Source organism: Ambystoma mexicanum, chromosome 12, assembly GCF_040938575.1.
Source record: "Ambystoma mexicanum isolate Mex_15411 chromosome 12, UKY_AmexF1_1, whole genome shotgun sequence".
Lineage (NCBI taxonomy): Eukaryota > Metazoa > Chordata > Amphibia > Caudata > Ambystomatidae > Ambystoma > Ambystoma mexicanum.
In genome coordinates this window covers 51825992-51849618 of record NC_090936.1, presented here as the reverse complement: position 1 = coordinate 51849618, position 23627 = coordinate 51825992, and the positions used below count along the sequence as shown (strand labels likewise).

Below are 23627 nucleotides of genomic sequence, written 5' to 3'. Positions count from 1 at the left end.
TGACTGTGTCGAAAGTAGAGGAAAGATCAAGGGGGATTAGGACAGAAGGAATGCTGAAATCAAGGTTAGAGAGCAGATCTTCACGGGTGTTCAGGAAAGCAGTTTCCATGCCTCTGGCAGCTCTGAAGCCAGACTGATGGTCATGAATACAACAGATTCAGTGTGGAGAGTAAGCTGGGAGATGGCCAGCTTTTCCAAGAGTTTGCCCAGGAAAGGGGTGATGTAAATTGAGCAATAGTTTGCTGGGCAGGTAGGATCAGCACACGGCTTCTTGAGGAGTGGGTGCACAAGGGAGTGCTTAAGGGAAGAGGGGAACGTTCCAGTGGCGAAAGAGTGATTACAGAAATCGGCCAAGGCTGGAGCGAGGGTGTCAATATGGTCCTTGATGGTTCTGTAGGAGCAAGGGAGCACCTGTTTGGACACTTTCATAGATCGGACTTCTCTAGAAACCTTGTCAGGTGTTGTCAGAGATAAAGAGGAGAAAGGAGGAGGAGAGGTAGAGATGGTCAAAGGGAGGCAGAGAGGAAGAGGAGATAGAGGACAGGATGTCCTGAGTTTTAGTGGAGAAATGAGAGGCCAGAGCCATACACAGGACCAAGGCAGGGGGAATAGGTTTCCCCTACCTCGCACCTAAGCTATGGAATACCCTCCCTACTGATCTCAGAGCTGAAACTGCAACAAGATTGACCAGTTCCTTGCAAATTTTAAAGAGTTTTGGTCGTGTTGTTAGAGGCCGCAGAGACCCGGGCTTGAATGGGTGCTCTCTTCTTGATGAGTGTTATTGCTTCAACTGGTATTTTGGTGCAACCAGTCTAGGTATGTCTAAATGTGGCCTGGCATGCTTTACTGTAATGTTATTACGTGTTTACATTGGTGTACATTGTGCAGCCAGTAGGACATGTTTTTAATGTGGCATGGCATTTTTAATAGCAACGCATTCATGTAGGTGCACTGTTGGTGACTTGCATGTATTGAATTGGTGTTACCCTACAAAACAATTGCAAACGCTCTGGCCTTTTAGCCAATTTTTCTCAGAAACTTTGCTGTATATTGCATTAAAACACATATTTATATCTTTCTCCTAGTACAGTGTGCAGCATACCCCTTCAGCAGCATGTTTGTGCGTATTGCGCAAGCGTGATCATCTAGGCCTGCCCCGAGTGTGCCATTACCTGTGATTTGTTGCTGAGTTGGGGGGGGCCTCAGCATGGCTCGCAGGGGTTGGGGGGCCCACATTTGTGTTACGCCACTGTGTGATGGGCCATGTGACAGTGCTTGCAAATAAAAGCTCCTGAATTGCAGTACAATCACCAAACATCTATCTAGTTCACTGTGTGCACCGTACAAATAATAAACAACTACTTTCAATTCCTACACTCAAAACATCGATCCTGATTTCTCCCAACTCCGTCTCTTATAGGAAAACCGTACTAAAATATAAAATATTGTAAATGATGGACAGCAGAAAGCATCTGCTCCCATCTTGTCCTCTCTGCAGTGCATCAAGATGGAAGGAGAGGTGCAGGTTAGGGGACTGCGTCCTATACACATGCACAAAGAGGCGCTGTGAGAAAGTTGCTAGCTTACGATTCGATTTAGGGCCAGGTTTCAACACAGGTCAGGATGCAGAATTTAGGGGTCGTGAAGAGACGGCCAAAGTGGTGGCATAGGCAAAGAGGACCATATGGAATTGATTTTCTTCTTTTTTTTCCTGCACGTAAGGTTAAGGTTTTATACATTTCTGTAGTGCTTAGCAGCTCATCAAATTCCCAAATTAAGTGATTGCTTTAAATAAAGTTCAAGTAAAATAAAGAGCTAATTTTCAAAAGCTGAAAAATACTGTTCGGGAATGGTTAAAATGGTTGTAAAAAGTAGAGGACCTATGAGTCCAAAAATAAAAAGTAACGGAACTCAGCATCAATTCCTGCTCACTTCAAACTGCCTTTGTGAGTGCTGTTCCCCCACCAGCACACCTCATGGTGTGGAGCAAAGTTACTCGGATAGATACCAGACATTATATAAAGTTTGGCCGGCAATATATGCATAAGGAAACAGCATAAATAGCAATAATGTCATGTGCTTATAGAGCGCTCAGTGACACTACTGTATATTATATGGCTGAACACCCTAACAGGAGCATTCCCACTTACTGACCCGTCCAATAACTTCATGTTTTTGACATAAAACACTTGAGAAAGTGTACCTTTTAGTGTCTCTTGTCAACTGTCAAAAACACAGTAAGTTGCGGTACGGATCTGATCACGAGTTTCAACTTGTAAATAATTCTTTATTGCTGAATAATAGGGCTTTACGAAGGCTTACCCCCAAATGAATCAAACATCAAAAAGTGTCACCAGGATGGGTCCCTGCCCAGGTCCATTTAACTCTCACAGTCAGACATTCAAAGTCCCCGCTGCGCCTCGGGAAACTAAACAGTGTTCCTTTACGTATTTTAATTATATGCTTAATTCTTATTAGCTGGATCGGAGGAGGTCCCTTTTACTCAACTCCTCTCAATCCACACCCAAGCTAGGGAGCTTGAGGTGGGTCAAGGGGTGGACAAAGGGCAAGGCCAAGGTGAGAGTAGGCAGCCCATGGCCATCCTAGCCACATACACTGAGAGGCTGGGGCACCGGTCCTTCTCCTTGTGTGAAGGACTCCTAAAGAGCTGCTGACTCGCCCTATAAATGGAGGTTCTGGTGCAGACACCGAGGAGTATGACTTATGCAGGGCGGGGTAAGCAAACAATAGGAGAAAGAACTGAGGTGACAAGAAGCACAGGTGAAGAGAGCCAATAGGGCAAGTGGCTAACGGTGGGGTCAGGTGAAGAGCGAAAGGGAAGCAGAAGAAGGCCGGCAGTGGCACAGTGTACTCGTTCATAGTAGACATGAAATGGACAGGGAGAAAACGGCTTACTATTGACTGCGCGGGGGAGGGATGATGAAAAAGAGCTTGTGAGTGTGAAAAAGTAGGGGAAATATGTAGGGGGAAGAAGGAACAAAGAAGCGAAGTGATAGAGACAAGGGAGACCAGGTGAATTGGCTATGGGCAAGGAGCTTCCAAGCAAAAAGCAGGAGAGGGCTAAGAGAGGCAACTTGGATTTGAAAAATGGGGTTCATTAGGAAAATGAGACCAAGCCAGAGAATATTTTGCGGTAGAAAAGGCATGAGGGTTGATGGGAAGACTAATCCTATGGAAAGTACTGCGAGCAGGGTGAGTCTTAGAGTCAGGAGGCCAAAGAAGGTGGGAAGATGCATGAAGGTTAAGACTATAAGGTTAAAGAGAACCAGTAGGAGTAAAAGAAATGGACAGGAGAGGGAACATAGGCCTGGCTGAGAGCACAAGGCGGACAGAAAGAACTTGAAGGGGGAGTGATCAAAGCACACACAAGGGGCCTGGCCGACAACACATGGGCTCAAGGAGGAAGAGGATAGACAGAAGAAATAGACAGAGAAGAGGGACCCAGGGGAACACCATTGAGAAAGACAGAGTCAATGTACCCAGGGATTTGCATTAAGCAAGACAGAACTGGGGTAGAGGCAGCATTGAAGAGAACAAATTGGAGAGGGCATTGGAGGCTTTTGGGGAGAGGATCAGAAAGGGGCAAAGGTGGCTCTCGGGGAGAGATGAGGGAGCAAAGACCATGGAGAATATAAAGAAGAGAGACTGAGAAGAGAACATGCAGCTCTGGGGCGAACTGGGCAGTGAGCCCCTGAATGGATGATGGACACTGGAAGAAGCATGAATGTGCAGAACCCAAGATGGAAGAAGTAAATGGGGGACAGAGAGAAAGCCAATATGCGCTCGGTGGAGAGCTGTCTGGAGGGGAAACAAAGAAATGTGAGAGCGACATTGTGGATCTGGCAAGAGTAAGAAGGTGCAGACAACTTGGAATGAGGTCAAACAGAAAGTCTAGAAACAATGGACTTAGGTCATGAGTAAGAGGGCAGGAGGCTTCCTTTTCCCAGTGGAACGTGGTAGTGATTGTTTTCCCCAAATCTATGTCTAAGAAGAGCTAAGCAGGGACGCTGTTTCCAAGGTCACATGGCTGGCAGAATGTGGCCTTTGCCAGGTTCTGACCCTGTCCCACTTTGGCGAAGTCCATCTCCTATTTATATATAAAGATATAACCCTTGAACTTTTTAGGACAGTTCCACTATCATGAATCTTTTAAGGACACCCCACTTTTCTCATCCCATTTAAAGCGCTGTTCAATAGCCAAGCACGATAGCGATGCCTTGCATTAGAATCCGCAGACATGTTGAGGCACTGATCAGGTTGAGGGTTATCACTTACTGTCTTATGCTTTCAATAATCTTTTCCATGGCTTCTTCCCAGCAGTAGGACTTCACCGACTGTATGTTCTCGATAATTTCTGAGGTGATCACAAGCCTCTCATTGATCTTTCCCGCTCTCTTGTCTCTACGGAAGATATGGGCGAAGTAAGAACATTGTATGCGTTAATAGGATGCAATTGGAAGGCAAGTGCCAAAACCAATAGATTGAGAACTACTTTCTAGTTTTAAGAAAAATCACACCGTGATGTCCTCATTCTATGGCCTTACAGATGCTTTGAACTGCAATTCCCATGATCCTTCACCACTGATTGTTTTCAAGGACCAATGTGAGGTCAAGTCCTCTGAAATCATGCATATGCATGTTCCATAGGAAAATTGGTATTTGGTTGGGAAAAGTCTGAATGCCATCGCGTTTTTATTTTACACTTGCCTTTTGTTTCTGTTGTAAAAGAAGTAGCAGAGTTGGCATCAGACCGCACTATCACTTTATGTCATTTTATAGTGCCATTTTGGTTGAGCTTGCCATGCCACGTTTGTTTGAATGATATGATAACAAGACGCGACGCGGCAAGGTAGGGGGAACAGGGGGAAGACAGACAAACCACCCTACTATGCCAGGTGTCATTCAGATCGCGCAGGGGCATGGGAAAGGGAAGGGGAGAGTGCAAAGGGGAGTGGAGGGGGGCAGGGACAGTGCAGTACATGGGATAAAAGAATAAATAACAATAGTAGAAGTGCGGCCAGCAAGTGGCAAGGGTAAGTGCAGACAACATGTATCAAGTGCTGGAAGTGGGACTGGGGGGCTACAGAAACAGTCCCCAAGTTGCCAGAAAGGCAGTGCAGGTGTTCGATTGCCTGGGGAGGGGACCTGGGCCCGAGATCAGAGGGTAGCCAGGTAACCAGTGCAGGTTAGGTTTCAACCAGGAAGTCAGCAGGGGAGAGGAGGAGAAAAAGCCAAAGCAAAGAGAAAGGTTTTGAGGTGCTTACGGAACCAGAGATGGTTCTTCTCATGTTTCAGGGAGGCAGGGAGGTCGTTCCAGTGGGAGGCCCCAGCCGGAGAAAGAGATCTACCACCAACTCGTTGCTTGGAGAAGTGACTGACCCTGAGGGAGTTGGAAGCGAATGAGTGAAGAGCTCAAGAAGGTAGATATTTAGGAATAGAGAGTTGAAGGTATTGCGGCCCCAGGCCCCAGAAGACCTTGTGGACAATGCAGAGGGTTTTCAACTTCATCCTTGCAGCGTGCAGAGATTTCAGTCCTGGAGAGATACAATCCCTGGGCTTGAGGCCAAGGATAAGTCTTGCAGTCCTGTTGTGGATGAGTTGGAGAGGGTAGAGAGTAGAAGCAGGAAAATTTAGAAATAAGCTGTTGCAATAGTCCAGCCTAGAGAGAACCAGAGCTCTGGAGACAGTGAGCTTCTGGGGAAAGGAGAGGATGGGAAGGATACCTCTGACGAGGTGCAGCTGATAGTTTGACTTCTTAGAGATGTCAGAGATGTGAGGATAGAAGGAGAGTGTGGAGTCGAAGATGACCCAGAGGTTTTTAGCCTCACAGGTGGGAGGAGGAGGAGGAGGGCCAAGAGAGGCTGGCAGGAGAGTGACAGGAAAGGAGGGAGTGGGAGTGCCGATGAGGAGAATCTCAATCTTACTGGCATTAAGGCAGAGACCGGCGTGTTACTGCCAAATCTGAAACAATGAATCTGGCGCCTGACTTCCCGGGGCCACAGAGACATTACAAGTCCCGGCAGCGTGGGAAGTCAGGCGCTGGATTCTTTAATTCCCCATTCCCATAAAGTCCCATATGACACTAAGGGAGTGAGGAGACGGAAGCTCTGTCACTGTTGCTAACAGTGCCGGCCCCACCGTGTAGAATCTGCCTACCGGGGCCTCTGCACTCGGCAGGGTCAGACCTGTCGGGCGCGGCGGCCCCGGCAGGCAGACTCGTAGTGTGGCGGTCCGGAAACAAGGGTGCTGGTAAGCTTACCGGCACCCTCATTTCCGGACCGCTACACTCGTAATGAGGCCCTTTGTCTTGCTCACTTGTCTGGGCTTCCAGGCTCACTGTGACATTTGCAAATAAGCCGGGAGCCACTGTAGCATCTAAATCTCTCCGGCTCCCTGTAGTATCCCTGCCCACCACCATATGAAACAAGTACTGCGAATCAGCCAGAGCCGGTGCGAAGCAGCCTTCACTGAGAGGTAGAGCAGAGCAAGCGCATGGGTGCTCTTTGTTCTGATCATATGTTAAGAGTGTGCTTACGCTATGCTACCTGTGTTATTGTTCTTCTAATCCCGCAGCGGCAACAAAGCTTGGCACGCCAATATTTTCACACCTGACCCTGACAAATGTTCTGCTCCCGGCCCCTCGCAGGTGAACTCTTAGACTCATCACAGCCAGGCACTTCTGTGCAATAATAGTGTTGCATACCAGCTATGAAACTTCGGTCATCCCTCTTCTCCCCTTCACAAGTTCCATCAGGCATTACCCCTCACACTGTTCGCTTATTATATATTGGCCACTGCTGACATAGGCCTGGGGTGCTCCTCAGCTTCTCCCCTCACCCTGAGTTTCCACACCTTTCAATTAACATCTTTGACCTTCCCAGTCACGTCTGGGACCCATGTAGATCACCATGCATGGCATTGCCCCACCTCCTTTTCTTTTTCTTTCAACCAGTTGTACCCATAGTTCCACAGAAACAACGGAAGCCTTACATTGGGGTACGTACACACAAGCAAGGGAAAGAGCCCTTTTTGTCCTGACTGTGAGAGTGGCAGTCCAGGGAAACTTGATTCGTAGACCCATGGCCGCTGACACCGATGAATAGGATTATGTGAATGTCCTTTTGGAGGCAGAAAAGCAGGCAGGTTCATTGGGAATCCATGGTAAATGGCTCCGACAAGCATACATTGTGGGGAGGCATTTACACGTTTTGCAATATGAAGTGTGTTTTCAGGGGGTTTAACACGGGTTGTTCCATTTGTAGTGCAAGTGATGAAAACTGCTGGAGGGCACCAAAGGACAACCACGCATCAGTTGCAGTGCCAAGTCTCTGGATCTCAGTACTGGGTGGAAGAAAATACACTATGAGAACCTCAGAAAAATATATACATATATTTTATTATGAGTGGTTAAAAATACGTATAAAAAATCAGGCTATTATTAGAAAAAAATTACTGGACCATGTGTGCAAAAGGTACCATGTATTCATTAGTACAAATTGGAAGTGCAACCATATCTAAAGTGCATTTCTTCTTATATCACAATAGGCACCAATCTACACATAAGGAATGCTGGCTTTCAAATTAAGTTGTTGGTTGACATTCATAGGGTCTTGAGGACACTTGTGAAGTCCATTGACAACAAATATGTGACCCTCCGGATTAGCCCAAGACAGCCTACATGTTTCTATCCCACCAAAGTGCAGACATAGGTTGTCCCCTCAGTGCAATTTACACTTTTTTAAATAAAATTAGACCTTCGGAGTTTTCTCTTAGAATTATCTTCAACTAGAATACTTAACTCAGAGTTCTCCAAGTACCGTCCACAAGTGCCCAAATCAATTCCATGGGCCTCATTACGAGTCCGGCGGTAGCCGTGCTGGTAAAACCGGCAGGCTCCTGCCGGACTCGTGAATTTTTCCAGCTCCTGGCTTGCCAGTAACGCAGGGGATTCTAACCCCACCGGTCTGGGAAGTCAGGCTCCGGAAAAATGATATTCCCCATGGGAATGGGGAACACAGAGGCACCGGCACTGTAAATAACGATGTCGATGCCTCTGTGAAAGTCTGCGAGTGGCTGCCGTTCCGCCCGCCATGTCCGACCTGGCAGGTGGGACGGCAGCCGCTCACAGAACTTAGAGTGTGCCGGTCCGGTAACAATGGTGCCGGTACGCTTACCGGCACCAGTGTTACCAGACCGGCACCCTAGTGATGAGGCCCAGTGAATCTAAATGGGGGTTATTCATATAGTCAGTAGTTAGCTTGGAAACCTAGTGTGGTTGGTGCTTGACAGGTCCATCCTTTAACCACCCCCCTCCCACAGTCTTAACTGCATGCAGCAGTGCCTTGGTGTGAGGGAGGTATTGTGCACTTAGAATGATTATTGTCAACCAGGCCTGGGTTGTCGAGCCAACAGTACCAATAATACTATCAGCTATTTCTAAGGGGCTTAAGGGCAGATTCCCTCCGCTTCAAAGTGCTTCTATTACTTCAGTGTTTATTCCGTGATTTAATGGTTCTCATTGTATCAAACTTAGAAGGATGAAAGGCTTACGTTGAACCAGCCAGGATTCGAATATGTGACTGTGACAAATCAACTTCAGTGGGCACCAGTGGTCCAGGGATGAATATCGGTTTCTAAACCATCAATCAGACCCACACATCTAGTATACCTGAAGGGATCTGAATAGATTGGAAACACAAGCAAATTATAAACCTCCTTGTCCAATTTTGGAAGCATGGACGGAACGGCAGGCTTATCTCTGCAAGGTCGTGGATCGTTGGTTATTTGCAACACAACGAAAATACAATTATTACCCAATGATAAAAGGGACTGTCCAGTCATAGTTGTATACAAATATCTACTTTATTATTATTCAACAGATAGCTCTAGCACACTACAAAATACAACCCAACATGTAAAGGAATGCAGAGGACAGACAGTTTCAAGAAGGAAATGGGATGCACTCTGGATACTGACAGGAGGGTAAAGTAATGAATTGCAATAGTTCAATGATACTTGGTTTCAACACAAAGGGAGCAATGGTTCGTAGAATGTCACTAGGGCCCTTCGGAGATGGACTAGGGGGACAGAACCACAATGTGCCTTGTACTTGTAGAAGTTCTTGGTGCTCAACAGCATCGAGTCAGTTTCAGGGCGCTTTGCAGCTTCTGCGACAGAGTACAAGACAGAAGACAGCTGCGGTTATCAGGCGAAAGGCAGTTTTGCGAGCGAGGCTGGATGGACGGCTGCAGGTTGGCCTGCACAGCGGCTCGGTTTCAGGAATTGTTGTCTCAGTGCTGGTCGGCAGGTCTGAAGCACTTGGCGAGGCATCTTGGACGGTGTTAGCGACTGCGGCATAACAATGGTCAGTGGTGCAGTCAGTTGCAGGTGCAGCGGCCCGACTGGCTCAAAAATGTCCTTTAAGGCAGACGCTGGTTGATGCTTGTCGGTGCACTCCTCCTAGCTTCTTCACTGCGCTTGTGGCGTCCTTTGAGGCAGACAGCCCAAAGCTGAAGAGAGTGTTGCTGGTACAGGCTTGTCCTGGGTTTGGTTAAGAGACTCTCTTGCCCTTCTCATCTAGGAAGCTTGCTTGCAGAGCCTAGCAGGGCATACTGTGTGCTGGCTGGGTACAGGTTCTGGAGCTGCTGGAGGGTCCTCTGGATTCAGTATCTCCCCATGTTCCCTGGGAGATGTTTAGGGGAGGGATCTTGCTTCTCTCTTTGGAAATCCGGGCCTTCCTTCACTGGTGGAAGCTGTAAGGCAGACTGTACCTTCAGCCAGGGTCCAAATGAGTTCTTGTTACTCCTTGCAAAGTCTTCAGATGATCTGCCCAAAAGAGGGGTCAACCCTCTTTTAAAGCCAAATGGGCCACAGTGATTGGTGTAGGCTAAGCCTACATTGATGAACTAATCCAGGGTGCCCCCCCCCAACAATCACCTGTATGCACAAGGTCATAACCAGAGTGCTTTGCAACAGAAAAGGTAAAGGGGTTAAAACATGTAAGACTAAGTTCAACCCATCTTCCTGTCTGTTGTGGATCAAAGGGTCTCTCTGGTTAATTGAGCTCTCTATGGTTCCTGATTAAAGCGGCATGTCTCCCTTGAAGCTGCAGGGAGACCAGACATTTGCTCCCCACCAAACCACATACCCGTACCTTCTGAATGGGGTTCCCCAGCGGGGATGACTACTGTAAAGAGATGTCCCAGACATCTGCACTGAACTTTGTGCTAGACGACCTAGTGCTCCTGGTCGACCAAGGGGGTTTCGGAGCAGTTCTGCTGTTAGACCTCTCAGCTGCTTTCGACACGGTTGACAATTCTACCCTGGTCTCATTCATGTCTTTCTGCGGCCGACCTGTCTGGCCAAGTCCTGGACTGGTTCACAGCCTTCTTGGCGGATCGTTCTCAATCAGTCTCATTGCCTCCCTTTCACTCTGGTCCTGTTTCTCTTTTTTGTGGTGTCCCACAGGGATTGGCACTGTCCCCTATTTTGTTTAATGTTTATATTAGACCTCTCCTGCTTCTCATGGGCTCCACTACGACTCATATGCGGATGATACCCAAATTTTGGTCCGTTTGGACCTCACTCATTTTAAAACAGCGGTCCGACTTAAGGAGTTTCTTGAGGATTTGGGGACCTGAATGAGGACAAACTGGCTAAAGCTTAATGGCAGCAAGACTGAGGTCCTAGTCGTGGGTACTATATCTCCCCACCTGTTCTGGACTACAGATTTTTGGCCCTCCTCTCTTGGCACACTTCCCACACCTGTACTGTCAGTCAGAAACTTGGGGGTGAAAATCTCCGCCTCCCTCGCCACGGATGAGCAGGTTGCAGCAGTATGCAAGACCGGCCACTTCAAGCTCCGCATTCTACAGAAGGTTCTTCCTTTTATTCCTGTAGCATGTCAGGCTCCAGTGGTTGCAGCCTTAGTCCTGTACTGGATTATTGTAACTTGCTCTGTGTGGCTCAACCTGGTTATCTGATCAAGCGGCTACAATTACTCCAGATTGCTGCTGCCAGATCTATTCTTCACCCCCCTTTGAGCCCACATATCTCCATTGCTAAGGCAACTACTCTGGCTCCCCGTTGCAGATTGGATCTCCTCCAAGTCCATGTGCATGGTGCTCCGGGCCTTCTACGGTCTGGGAGCAGAATATTTGCAAGCGAAATTCTTGCACTATATGCCCTATTGTTCCCTGTGTTCCCAGTCAGCTCTTCTGGTAGCGGTCCCTCGGTTTAGACTATCTCGATCAGGAGGGCGCGCTTTCTCAGTGGCAGCCGCAAAAGCATGGAATGACCTTCCCCTGACTTTACAGGGATTGCTGATCACCTCGTCTTCCACCGGCTACTTAAAACCAAATTATTCTAGAATCAGTCAAACCATCAAAATCTTGTGTTCATGCCACTAGTGCCAAGATGCCTTAAGGCGTACGTGCGCTTAATACATTTTTTTAAACATAACATAACAGACATGACAGGTCACTTCCCTTGATACTGAGAAGCGGGAGCTGGCTTCAGGTTGACACAGTGTATGTCAAAGGTTGTTGGGGTTTCCTGTCTATTTAATTTTTGCCTCTGCAGCCAGGCCCCAAGTATACTCTATTTATATGTTAATTGCTGCCATCATCTTCAGAGGGAAAACAAACAGACACAGCGCGTACATGGAGCCTTTGATAGTTAATTAGGCTGGCCATGACAGGAGGAAGGTTTCGGCCATCCCCCTTATGAGATGTATCGTCTACTCCACCTGTCAGATCCCAGCTAAATGTGACAGGGAGGACTGCGCCTGTAGGCTGTGTCCACTCAGAGTACACAGGTCTATTTTTTTTTTATTTTTTTTTTTAAACTTTATTTTTGTATTTTCAAAAACCAAATTATAACATAACATACATGGAATTACTTGTGGTTCTCGTGCCCGTCCCCCCTCCATTGTCCTCCGCCCCCCTTCGCCTTATAACCACGCCTGGGTCTGTAGTGGTTTGTGGTTAATTGTATTGTTCATGGCGGGACTTGCGTCCGTGGGATTCCGAGGAGGTTCAGGTGATGCATCTCGGGAAGCCCCACTGTCACCGTTGGACATTAGATAATTTATGTAGGGGCCCCAGATGTCAGGCGGCCGGGCGTGTAAGGGTAACAGTTTGGTGAAGTTTGTTTCCGTGTCTTGGCAGTATGATATATCATTCAGCCATTGCTGTGGGGTCGGCGCGGGTCCCTTCCCCCAGGACATCACAATTCTTCTGCGCGCCAACAGTAACAGCAACCCTCCAGGTTTGCGTGTTGTGGGGGGAAAGTGTTTAGTGAGTCCCAAAAGAGTGATTCTGAGGTTGGGTTTTATCGGTACGTCCACTATTGCGGCTGTCTTTTCTAGAATCGATTCCCAGAAGTGTTGTATCCTCGGGCAGGCCCAAGCGCGGTGGAGGAAGTCTGCCGTTGGTGCGCCACATCGGCCGCACTGTGGGGGGGTTGAGGGATGGTAGCGATGAATTCTGGCTGGGGTGAGGTATGCTTGGTGTGTACATTTTAGGTGGATCGGTTTGTGCCTGGTGTTTAGGGATATCCTCTGGGTTTGTGCCAGAATGTATTCCCAATCTTCGTCCAGTAATGTGGTCTGAAGTGTTTTTTCCCACCTCACTTTAGATGTTATCGGGCTTGGAGTTGTGTCTGCTAGTAAGGATCTGTAAAGCAACGAGACTAGCTTGCCCTCACCTTGCGACTGGATAACCCCATGGAGCAATTGCCATGTACCGGGCTGTTGTGGGAACGAGGGTAGTATGGTATGTAGGGCGCCTCTGAGGCGGAAATAGATAAACGAGTGTAGGGCGGTAGAGGCTCTGCGGAATCTGGCCTGTTCGGGCGTGAGGAAGTGTCCATCGACAAAGAGGTCGCCCATGGTTTTAAGTTTTAGCTTGTCAACCCAGATTAGGAAGACTTTTTCTGTGGTTAGTGGGACTCCGGGAATGAATTTTACCGGGAGTAAAGGGGAGAGCCTTGTCTGGATCTCACACTTCAACGCTATTTTCTTCCACAGTGCTATGGTAGAAAGGACCGTATTTAGGGTTTTATGTGGGGTGTGAGTCAGGCCAAGGATGGTTGCTCTGAGCAGGTTGGGGGATGCCAAGGCGCGTTCTAGTTGGACATGAGGGCGAATTCATTGTGTAGCGTACCAGTGCCCAAGGAATTGGGCTTGTGATGCCCAATAGTAGCGTTCTATGTCGGGGAGAGCCATTCCACCTTTTTTTACAGGTTGGATTAGTGATTGGTAAGCTATTCTGGCTGGCTTGCCCGCCCAAAGAAGTTCCAGGATTATGCTTTTTAAATGATGAAGCTGGTTTTGGGGCACTAGCAGGGGGAGATTTCCGAACAGGTAGAGGAGTTTGGGGAGTATCACCATTTTTACTAATGACACTCGGCCCCACAGGGTGAGCGGAAGTGATTTCCATCTGTCGACTTTCCCTTGTAACGCTTGGATTACTTTACCGTAGTTGTCTTGCAACAGTGTTTGGTGGTCTCTGGCCATTTGAATGCCTAGGTAGCGTACATTTGTGTGTTCCCATTTAAAACCATAATCGTCTTGGAAGCCATGGGTCTCAGGGGTGAGTGGTAATATGACTGACTTACTGTGGTTAATCTTTAAGCCGGAGAAGTTGCCGAATCTTATTATGTCACAGATTACTGGGTTTAGGGTTGTTATCGGCTCGCATATACAGGGCAATATCATCCGCGCATAGGCAGACTATTAATTTATGTGGACCGAAGGATAGGCCTCTTTGTATGTGTTTAGCTCGAAGGTCCGAGGCGAGGGGCTCCATCACCAACGCAAAGAGCAGGTCGGACAACGGGCATCCCTGCCTTGTTCCTCTTTTGAGGTTGATCGCCGTTGATCTGGTTTTCCCTAGAATGATGTGGGATCGGGGCTGGTTATATAGTAGGGCTGTTAGTTGGAGGAATCTCTTACCCAGGCCCATTCTCTGAAGGATTTCAAAGAGAAACGGCCATTCGATAGAATCGAAAGCCTTTTTGGCATCAAGGAGGACAGCCACTGCCTGGTGTGCAGGGTCTATCGCCTCTAAGACCCCAAACATGCGTCTAATGCCGAACGTGGTATTGCGCCCTGGTATAAATCCGGCCTGGTCCGCTAGAACCAGCGCAGGCATCAGGGGAATGAGTCTGGAGGCCAGAATCTTGGCCAATATCTTGTTATCTAAATTGATCAGTGATATTTGCCTGTATGATCCGCATTCCTCTGGGGGTTTGTTGGTTTTGTGGAGTAATATCATGTTCGCCTCACGGAGGGTTGGGGGGAGCGATCCGGTTTCTAGTGCCTCCTCATAGACCTGTAATAACAACGGGGCAAGAATGGGCGCAAATGTTTTATAGAACTCGCCAATCAGCCCGTCCGGACCTGGGGCTTTGGTGCCTGGTAGGTCTTTGATGGCCTGAAGGATTTCTTCGATAGTGATGTGTGCGTTTAGGGGTTCCCTTAACATGGCATCTACCCAGTATAATTCTATGTCTGCTAGGTATTGGGACAGTTCCCTTTGGGTGGCGTTAAAGTTAGTCGTGTATAAGGTTTGATAAAAGATGCGAAAGGTTTCTGCTGTTTCCTTGTCGTTGTACACCAGGGTTTCTTGGAGGTTTCGGATTTGTTCAATTTGTGTGGGTTTTCGGTCCGCTGCTATCAGTCTCACAAGAAGGGCGCCTGGTTTCTGCCCCTCTCCATATTGGCGGACGCGGTGGCCGTGGGAGAGGAATTTCAGTTTTCGGTCTGCAGCTGCTCTGAACTTATCAAGTTCTATCTTCAGTGACACCAGCACCTGAGGGTCGTGTTTGGTCGATTGTAATTGTTCGAGCTCTTTCAGGCGGATCTCGCTCTGTGACAGTTCTCGTCTAATGAGCTTCAGAATTCCTTGCTCTTTGGATGGACAGACTCCTCTGATGTAGCATTTTAAGGATTACCTCAGGGTTCCGGTGGACGCCACCGATCCTTGATTGATTTCGAGAAATGTTGTGATTTCTGTGCGGAGTTCGGCGGTGAACACCTGATCCTGCAGTGACCCAGGTTTGAATCTCCAGTGTTCTGGGTAGTATGGGTGGTTCTGGGTAGTATTTGGCTATTCGACCATTGAGCTTGGCTGTGTGCGGATATGATATGATATGATATGGCATTTGTAACTCGCCTATACACAAGTGTTTCAAGGCGCGACGAGGCAGGGAGGGGGGAACAAGGGGAAGACAGACAACGATCCTACTAGGCCAGGTGTCATTCAGACCGCGCAAGTGCAGGGGTAGGGGAAAGGGAAAAGTGCAAGGGGAAGGGGAGGGGGGAAGTGCAGTACAAGTAAGTAGAATAAGTAAATAAATAGGGCCAGCTGGTGGCAAGTGCAAGGCAAGTGCAGACAAGTGCTGGGAAAGGGGGGGCTGTAGGGATACAGAGACAGTCCCTCAGTGCAGGGGTTGCCAGGGAGGCAGTGCAAGAGGAGAGTGGCAGGGCCCAGGACTGAGGTCGGTGAGAGTGGCCCAGTTGCAGATTCGGTGCAGATTCAGTCGAGAATTTAGCAGGGGAGAGGGAGAGAGAAAGCAGAAGCAAAGAGGAAGGTTTTGAGGTGCTTCCGGAACCGGAAATGGTTCTCCTCAAGTTTCAGGGAGGCAGGAAGGCTGTTCCAGAGGGAGGCCCCTGCCACGGCGAGAGATCGACCCCCAACTCGTTGCTTCGAGAAGCGGCTGACCCTGAGAGAGTTGAAGATGGATGAGCGAAGGGCTCGGGAAGGAAGATATTTAGGAAGAGAGAGTTGAAGGTATTTAGGCCCCAGGCCCCAGAAGGCCTTGTGGACAATGCAGAGGGTTTTGAACTTAATCCTCGCAGCCACTGGGAGCCAGTGTAGAGATTTCAGTCCTGGAGAGATACGGTCCCTGGGCTTGAGGCCAAGGACAAGTCTCGCAGTTCTGTTCTGGATGAGTTGCAGGGGGCGGAGAGTGGAGGCAGGCAGATTAAGATAGAGGCTGTTACAGTAGTCCAGCTTCGAGAGAACCAGGGCTCGGGAGACAGTGAGCTTCTGGGGGAAGGAGAGGAAGGGAAGAATACCTCTGAGGAGGTGCAGCTGGTAGTGTGACTTCTTAGAGACGTCAGATATATGAAGAGAGAAGGACAGTGTGGAGTCGAAGATGACCCCGAGGTTTTTTGCCTTGCAGGTAGGAGCAGGAGGAGGGCCAAGCGAGGCTGGCCAGAGAGCTACAGGGAAGGAGGGAGTGGGTGTGCCGATGAGTAGAATCTCAGTCTTACTAGCATTAAGGCAGAGGTCATTGGCAGCACACCATTCCTGGATGGCAGAAAGACAGTCAGAGATGAGGGAAGGAAAGGAGGAGGCCGAGGGTAGCCTGAAAATGAGCTGGGTGTCGTCTGCATAGCACTGAAAGTAGGGGCAGAGAGCGGCGATGCGGTGGGATGTAATCCAGGCAGGAGCTGGTTTGGTGGACCCAGGAGTGGAACGAGTACTCTCGGGACTCGCCGTGCTGGCGTCTCCAGATGTCCACCAGGTCGTATGCTCTACAGATCTCTAGAACCTGGCATGCGGCTTTGGGAGTAGTTGTGGAGGTCGGGTGGGATTTATCCTTCTGTGGGTCTAGAATGGTGTTCAAGTCTCCTGCCCACATGATATTTGCTGATCTTGTTTCTCCCAGGTGCGTCATGACCCAGTCAAAGTTGTTGCAACTGTCTGTGTTCGGACCGTAGGAATTTATTATTATGAGTTCAGAGTTTTCGAGAATTCCGTGTAGTAGAAGTGACCTTCCATCCTCATCACTTTTGGTTGCAAGTAATTTGAATTTCATGGTTCTATTTATTAGGATTGCCACTCCTCTGGCCTATGTGGAAAAAGACGCAAAGTATCTGTGGCACCCCCAATCTCGGGCCCACCGATTCTCCGTTCCCGGGAGGAGGTGTGTTTCCTGGACCAGGACGATGTCCACCTTGTGTCTTCGGAGGTATTGTGTCATTCTCCTGGTTTTAATCGGATTATTGCCTCCTTTGATGTTCCACGTGACTATCTTAAATGTTGTGAGTAATTAAATTTTGAGGTAAGTTTTGGCCGGGATGGAGCACCACCTTGTCGTGGGGTGTTCCTCATGTGTTGATTCTGAGATTCCGCACTTTTAGATGTAAGCAAACTATGGTACAGCCGTTGGGCGTTTCCGGGTGGCGGCAGGGGGAGCACGGACCCCTGACAAGCACAATCCCATAACATTAAACCATTTCCCTCCCAATCACGGGCAATCCCCAACTTGCCCATCAGTTTTTCCTTCCCAAGGTCCCGAAACATAACTAAGCTGTGCTTGGGGCGCCAGGGAACTTCCAAGGACCAGCGCACCTTAGAGTCCAACATGGAAGCCTGGATCCCGGGGGTCGTTTTTAAGCGTCGCAGGGCAGCCTATTGATGGGTGCAGGTGGATCTCAGGGTGGGTCTCCATTGGCTCGTTCTCTTCTTCAGGGTCTAGGGTTGTCTATGTTTTGTCTACACCCCAACTTATCGAGAAACAAATTCGCCTCCTCGGGCATATTGAAAAATTGTGACTTGCCGTCGTGTTGGATACGCAGCTTGGCTGGGTAGAGCATGGAATACATCAACTTGTTGTCTTGCAGCCGGTGTTTCACGCCAGTAAATGTCCTGCGCAAGGCCTGGACCGAAGGGGAGAAGTCCGGAAAAAATTGGATGTTATCTCCATCGTATTGCAAGTGCCCTTTCTCTCTTGCAAGCTGGAGGATTGTATCTCGGTCTTTGAAGTTAAGCAGCTTTGCGATTATTGGGCGGGGGCTGCTCTGGGGATGGTGCGGGTAGTTGGGACCCTGTGTGCCCGCTCCACCACGAACATGTCAGACAATGCAGGGTTTCCAAATATCTCCCTGCATAGTTTTTTCGATGAAGTCCTCCATCTTTCCTGTGGTTTGCCGTTCTCTTACCCCGAGGATCCTGATGTTGTTCCGGCGTGATCGCCCTTCTAGGTCCTCGTTCTTGGCCATAACAGCTTTCATTTGTGTTTCTAGCGTTGTCACCCTGGCGGTCATAGAGGTCACATTATCCTCCACGTCAGAAATTCGTTGTTCAGCCGTCTCCAGCCTGTCCCCGTGTTTGTCTAAACGGTGTTGAAGTTGGTCAACTTTGGTGGACAGGGAGTCTAGCTTGCTATCTATGTTGCCGATCCCCGCTTTTAAATCGAGGAGGATTTCTCTGATGTCTGTATCTGGAATGGGCTCGACTTCTCGGGGTGTGTCCCCTTCCAAGTTTTCTTGTCCCGCATTTATTTTGGGGGTTTTCACTATGGCTCCAGCGTCGAATGTCAGCTTCCGCTGAGCTTTGTCTGCTTTCCCCATCGTGATGGTTTGCTGTGTTTGCGTTAATGGAGTGGGGGAGTTTGCCTGTGAACTCAAGGGTTATCTCGTGTGGCTGTATTTCAGATGTTTCTTGGGTTACGGCTAGCCGGCCTTTACTGTCCTGCCTTTGTCAGTGTTATTGGGTACCCCGGGAGGGGTTTCCTCTCGACCTGGAGGGTTGGTTTAGGTGCCCAGCTCCAGCCCCGATGATGTGCTCTGTGCTCCGCGTGGGCATGTAGGATTGCCTGCCGCTTGAACTGCTGGGGCGTGGGAGAGGGGGGGCCGCCGAGGCGCCGGTCGGTTTGTGTCTCTCCCGGTGATGTGGGGGTCCTTTGAGCGCTGTGTGATCACCGGGGGCGGGCCCGCAGTCCGGCCGGCCTCGGGCCTGCTGTTGTGCCGAGGTGTCTACGCGGATCCCAACTCCCCGGCGCTTGGTGGTAGCTACTGAGGAGGAGGGGGGTGGCAAGGTGGGCCCGCCACTTGGTTTGGGGAGTTGTCTTCCACCCGCGGGGGGCGCGGTACTCCTACGGAGCAGGCTCTACTTTTCTCCGCTCCCCTGACCCGTCAGTCCCCAGCCAGCGCCTCCGGTGCCACCCGCCTCTGTGACTGCTTCGAATCCGCCTCACCTTCGGGGGGTTGGATGGCCCCTGGGTCGAATGTGGCAAGAGGGCTGGTGCTCCTCCTCCTTGTCTCGTTGCCTGTCACCAGCGGTACCGCTCGGATGGATCTCTCCCGCTGGACACCGCGCCTTTCAGGGGCCGCCGTTTCTGCTCACCCAATGCGGTACGCTCAGGCAGCCTCTTGCTGACTTATCTTCTTGCCGGGAAGGCTGTTGATCCCCGGCCGCTCTCTCGAGTGCGTCTGCCCAGGTCGCGCGTAGTGACGGATCAATCTCCTGCGGCACCTTGCTTAGATGCCGCCGCGGGCCGCAGCCGATCAGGGTCGCCTCGTACCGTGCCTCCGCGTTGGGTAGGAGGCTGCAGTCGTTCTCCACGTCTTCGGAGGGGATTGAGGGGGTGGCGGTCGGTGCGCTATACTTTGATACAGCTGCCCCTCCACTGAGGGGGTCGGATGGCCCCCAGATCCGCGTTATTGAGAAGGATTAATTAGGTGCGCTGACGGCGCTCACACCAGTGCGGCCATCTTGGTCGCGCTCTAGTGCCCTCTGCAGAGTACACAGGTCTATGTGTATGTCGTGCAGTGAGCATAGGAAAATGTGTGCTGATTAGCCCCACACATTTTCCAGAGGTTGATCTCGCATCATTCAATTTCATATAACATTTCAAAAAAGTCCAGGTGAGCACACCCCCACCGTGCGGGTGGTCGAATTCCTCGGAGTGACTGTGGCACATATTTATGCCAGGCAAGCACTTAACTTGCCTGGCAGTTTACCAACAAATGAATAGCGAATCATATTATCCTGTTGCATTTTCAGATAACTCATATTGCAATAATCTCTGCTGAAAGGTATATAAGTGCATTTTCCCCTTAAATGGTCATTGTGAGGGTCTTTAAACGTAAGTGGATTTGTAGTCAAGAATACAGAGCTACCTGCATTGTGTTAGGCTTGAAAGCGGTTATTGACATCCCTGACTAGGTATTAGAGTTGCAAAAGAGGAAGGAATCCATACCATTTCCCAGTGACACATTTAAATGTGCATGTCGTCTGCCTAATAGAATTTGTGAGTTCATAGAAATGCCCAACAGATGACCCGGGCAAATATCAAAAAAGGTTGAACGTTGACATACAAAGTTAGGATTCCTAAATACACATGGTTTGTACTATCATTCTGACAAACTATTGGGCACAGCAGCGTGGACTAGTGTTGCAGTCCAGAGGCACGTCCAGCGAGAGGTAACCAGTCTGTTTTCCTTTGTGTCCTGCTCTCATGTTTGCATAGGACAGACACAGCAGTGCCTCATTCTTCCGGGAACTCATGGCTGCGGTTAGTACCATGGCCCTCCCCTCCCCTTCCATTAGCATACCTCTAACTCACAGAGAAGGGTTATCTGCCCTGACTTGGATATTCTCCTTACTGACTGACAGCATCTAAGAGAACCCACTCTTGCGCTCCTTTCCTGTCTGACGCTCAATCCCACTTCAGCAGCGTCCATCACAGTTTATCTTAGACTCCACTCCTGCAGGTGTGTGCTGGCCATTAAACAAGTTGGGTAATCGTCTGGTGGGCAGAAGCATCAAAGACTTGAGGGCTAGTCCTTTGGTGGTTTGGGGCTTCCAAACTGCAGGTGAGCAAGGATAGGTCAGGGGCAACGCCTTTGTCTTGGACGCAAGACAACGCAGCGCAACACGTTTTTGATTCCCGATCCTGCCCTTAGAAACCCCTCGCTGGTATTAAGCGTCGTATAAAGGAACAATTATTACAATGTAACACCATCTGCCCTCGTTGCCCCTCAAGACAATGGCTGTCTCAAAACAGACCAAAGAATTTAAATATGAAAATATGCATTAACATAACTAAAGGGCCTTCAAGACCTACCTAAACACAAGACCTACCTAAACACAAGACCTACCTAAACACAAGACCTACCTAAACACAAGACCTACCTAAACACAAGACCTACCTAAACACAAGACCTACCTAAACACAAGACCTACCTAAACAGAGGGCTGGTCACTAGTTCCCCACATCTACAGAGGTCATATAGCTCCCTGTGTCTGATGCTTGCTGCCGAGGTTTGTGCTCAGACAGTTAATAACATGTTTATGCCCAAGCAGGGCCACTTTCTGGTAATGTGTACTAACACCAGTGCTGTGAAGAATGGCAGGAAGCACTACATAAAACAGACAACTAAGTCTGTGCACTCTGCCTTTGTGTGTGTTACGCTGAAGCAGCCTTGCTCTGCTCAGTGTGCCTTATTAATCACCAATAAATCAGTTATTAAAAAAGGCAAGGTTATGCAAGTGAAGAGTGCACAGAACCTATGTTTGGCAAATATCTCCAAAAACAATATGTAAATACCTTAGAGTCAATATCACAATATCGGGAACCACCTAAAAAATTTCTAACTTCTTAAAACATCAGGAGCCTGATTACATCAGTTACTCAGTGCTGTGCAATTTTCGCACTGAAATGTGAACACACTTAGGGCCCGATTCATGGAAAAGTGCGCATTTAACCTGCAAAGGGCGCGTGGCGAGAACAACACTGCACGAGCATGCACACAGAATGAAAAATGCGCACTCTGCGTGTTCATGGAATTGTCTGCGCAAAGTACCCGTATAAGCAAGTCGCGGCCGGAACGCCCCCACGCAAAGCAAAGACAGCCAGAACAGCTACCTTTGGCGCAAATACACACACCCATCAAACAGTGCATGGGATTCCCCGCAATCAGGCGTGCATCTCGGGGACCCTGCCCAGGGACCCCCGTAAGTGTTACCGGCACCCAGACAACATGTGTATGATTTATCGTAAGTCAGGTAAAACTCGAGAAATCTGAATGCGAACCCCCGTAAACCGTTCCTGCACCCCGCTACACTGCGTACATACACCTCTAAGTCAGATTGGAACCACAGCTGCATACATGCACCGCTAAATCCAACACCCGATCTTACTCCTGCACAGTAAATCCTATGTGCACGTGCCTTTACGCCTGCCTTTGGGTGGTGGATAGTATGAGGGCTTTGCGAGGCCATTTCCCCGCCGAGAGGTTCCTCACTCGAATTCATGAATGTGTATTGTTCCCTGCAATAGTGGCCGTGCGATGGACTGCCTGAGGGCCGTCTTTCGTAACGCCCACTATTTGCCTTGTTCTTCCTCATTTTCTGTGTTCCGCCCCCTACACTGCCCTCTGCGCATGCCACTCCCACGGTCTGCGTGGTGTCTCACGCAAGGCACTCAGCCTCTCGCAGTGACATGCCGAGCCTGCACGAAGTCCACCCCAAGTACGAAAAGGTGCCATGCAGTCGATTCCATGAATTGACAAAGAGGATTTTGCACGCAGTTTGGTACACAAAGTCCAGATTTTTCCCGCATATAATTCCATGAATCAGGCCCCTAATCTTTACACTTGTCAGTCTAGGCAATTGTAGTGTTGGCGCAGGTTTTGTTGCGAATGTCATTGCAAATCCTCCCTGTACCAGTGCAAAATTAGCTGGCACTGGAGCAAGATTGCCCAGCACCAGATGAACATATGTAATCTGGCTCCAGGCATTGTGATTCCAAACTGGGCAATAGAGTACCCACGAGGCGCTCTCTGCAAATGTAAATACATGTGTAAAAGGCCTCTCCACCCACTCCGGCTGCTGTTATTGGACATGATCTGTCGTGTTCCTGGAAGACCATTTTTTATCGTAATGTTCTCGCAGCTAGAGATTTCACACGAGAAACCAAACACATTTGCAGAGCTTCTTTCCCCATTTCCAAATCCCTCCTCATACTTTTTGGCAGCCAGATACAAAAACATGAGAAGGTTGTGTAATGGTGTTAGACTCGCTTCTCTTAGAGCCAAGAATTGCCATCTCTTCAATGAAGGAGGGCCATATCCATCCCGTGGCCCTACGTATCCGCTATTATTAGTAGTAATAATAGTAGTATTATTAGCCAACAGGCTAGCCTCACAAGTTAGCCGCCCGCTGCTGTGTGCACTCATACATTCATAGGACCAAACTTCAACAGGGCCGGCGCGGCCTTTTATCATGTCCAGATTAATTGAACGACTGAAGTGGTTTGGGTAATGATACCTTTTGCTACTCTTTTATGTGTACACCACGCTTTGCTGCCATTTGCATGGTCTCCAGGCGCTTTGGCGGATCATACAAAAACAGAAAAGAATTAATATTAAACAATGTATTTAAAAACAAGTAACTCTTTAACAAGCAAGATCCTATTCTTTCATTATATGGAAAGAAATAATTAGCACATCCAAAATATGTACTATATATATATATATATATATATATATATATATATATATATATATATATATATATATATATATATATATATGTATATGTGATCGTATCGGATTATCCTTTGAGGGTGATACATAGCCTACCAACATAACTAATTGACTGCCGTTGTGATGCGCATAGGTACATATTCGTCCACATTTAATTGAACTGTTTTACTCTTTGTACATGCATACATATATATATATATATAGAGAGAGAGAGAAAGAGAGAGAGAGAGAAAGAGAGTTAGATATAGAGATGGATAGATAGAGAGGAGGGATTGAGTGGCAGCTGTCACACAAGGTAGAGGGTTAAATTCATGAGTGGGTA

The 23627-nt window shown here is 48.7% G+C and overlaps 1 protein-coding gene across 1 annotated transcript in view; it reads right to left on the bottom strand.

Annotated features, from left to right (window-relative positions):
- The window catches only part of CFTR (CF transmembrane conductance regulator), a 1072657-nt gene that overhangs the window by 735278 nt on the left and 313752 nt on the right, over positions 1–23627 (bottom strand). The window contains exon 7 of the mRNA XM_069627944.1: positions 4297–4422. Coding sequence (XP_069484045.1) covers positions 4297–4422 — 126 coding nt within the window. The remainder of the gene's footprint in view (positions 1–4296; positions 4423–23627) is intronic.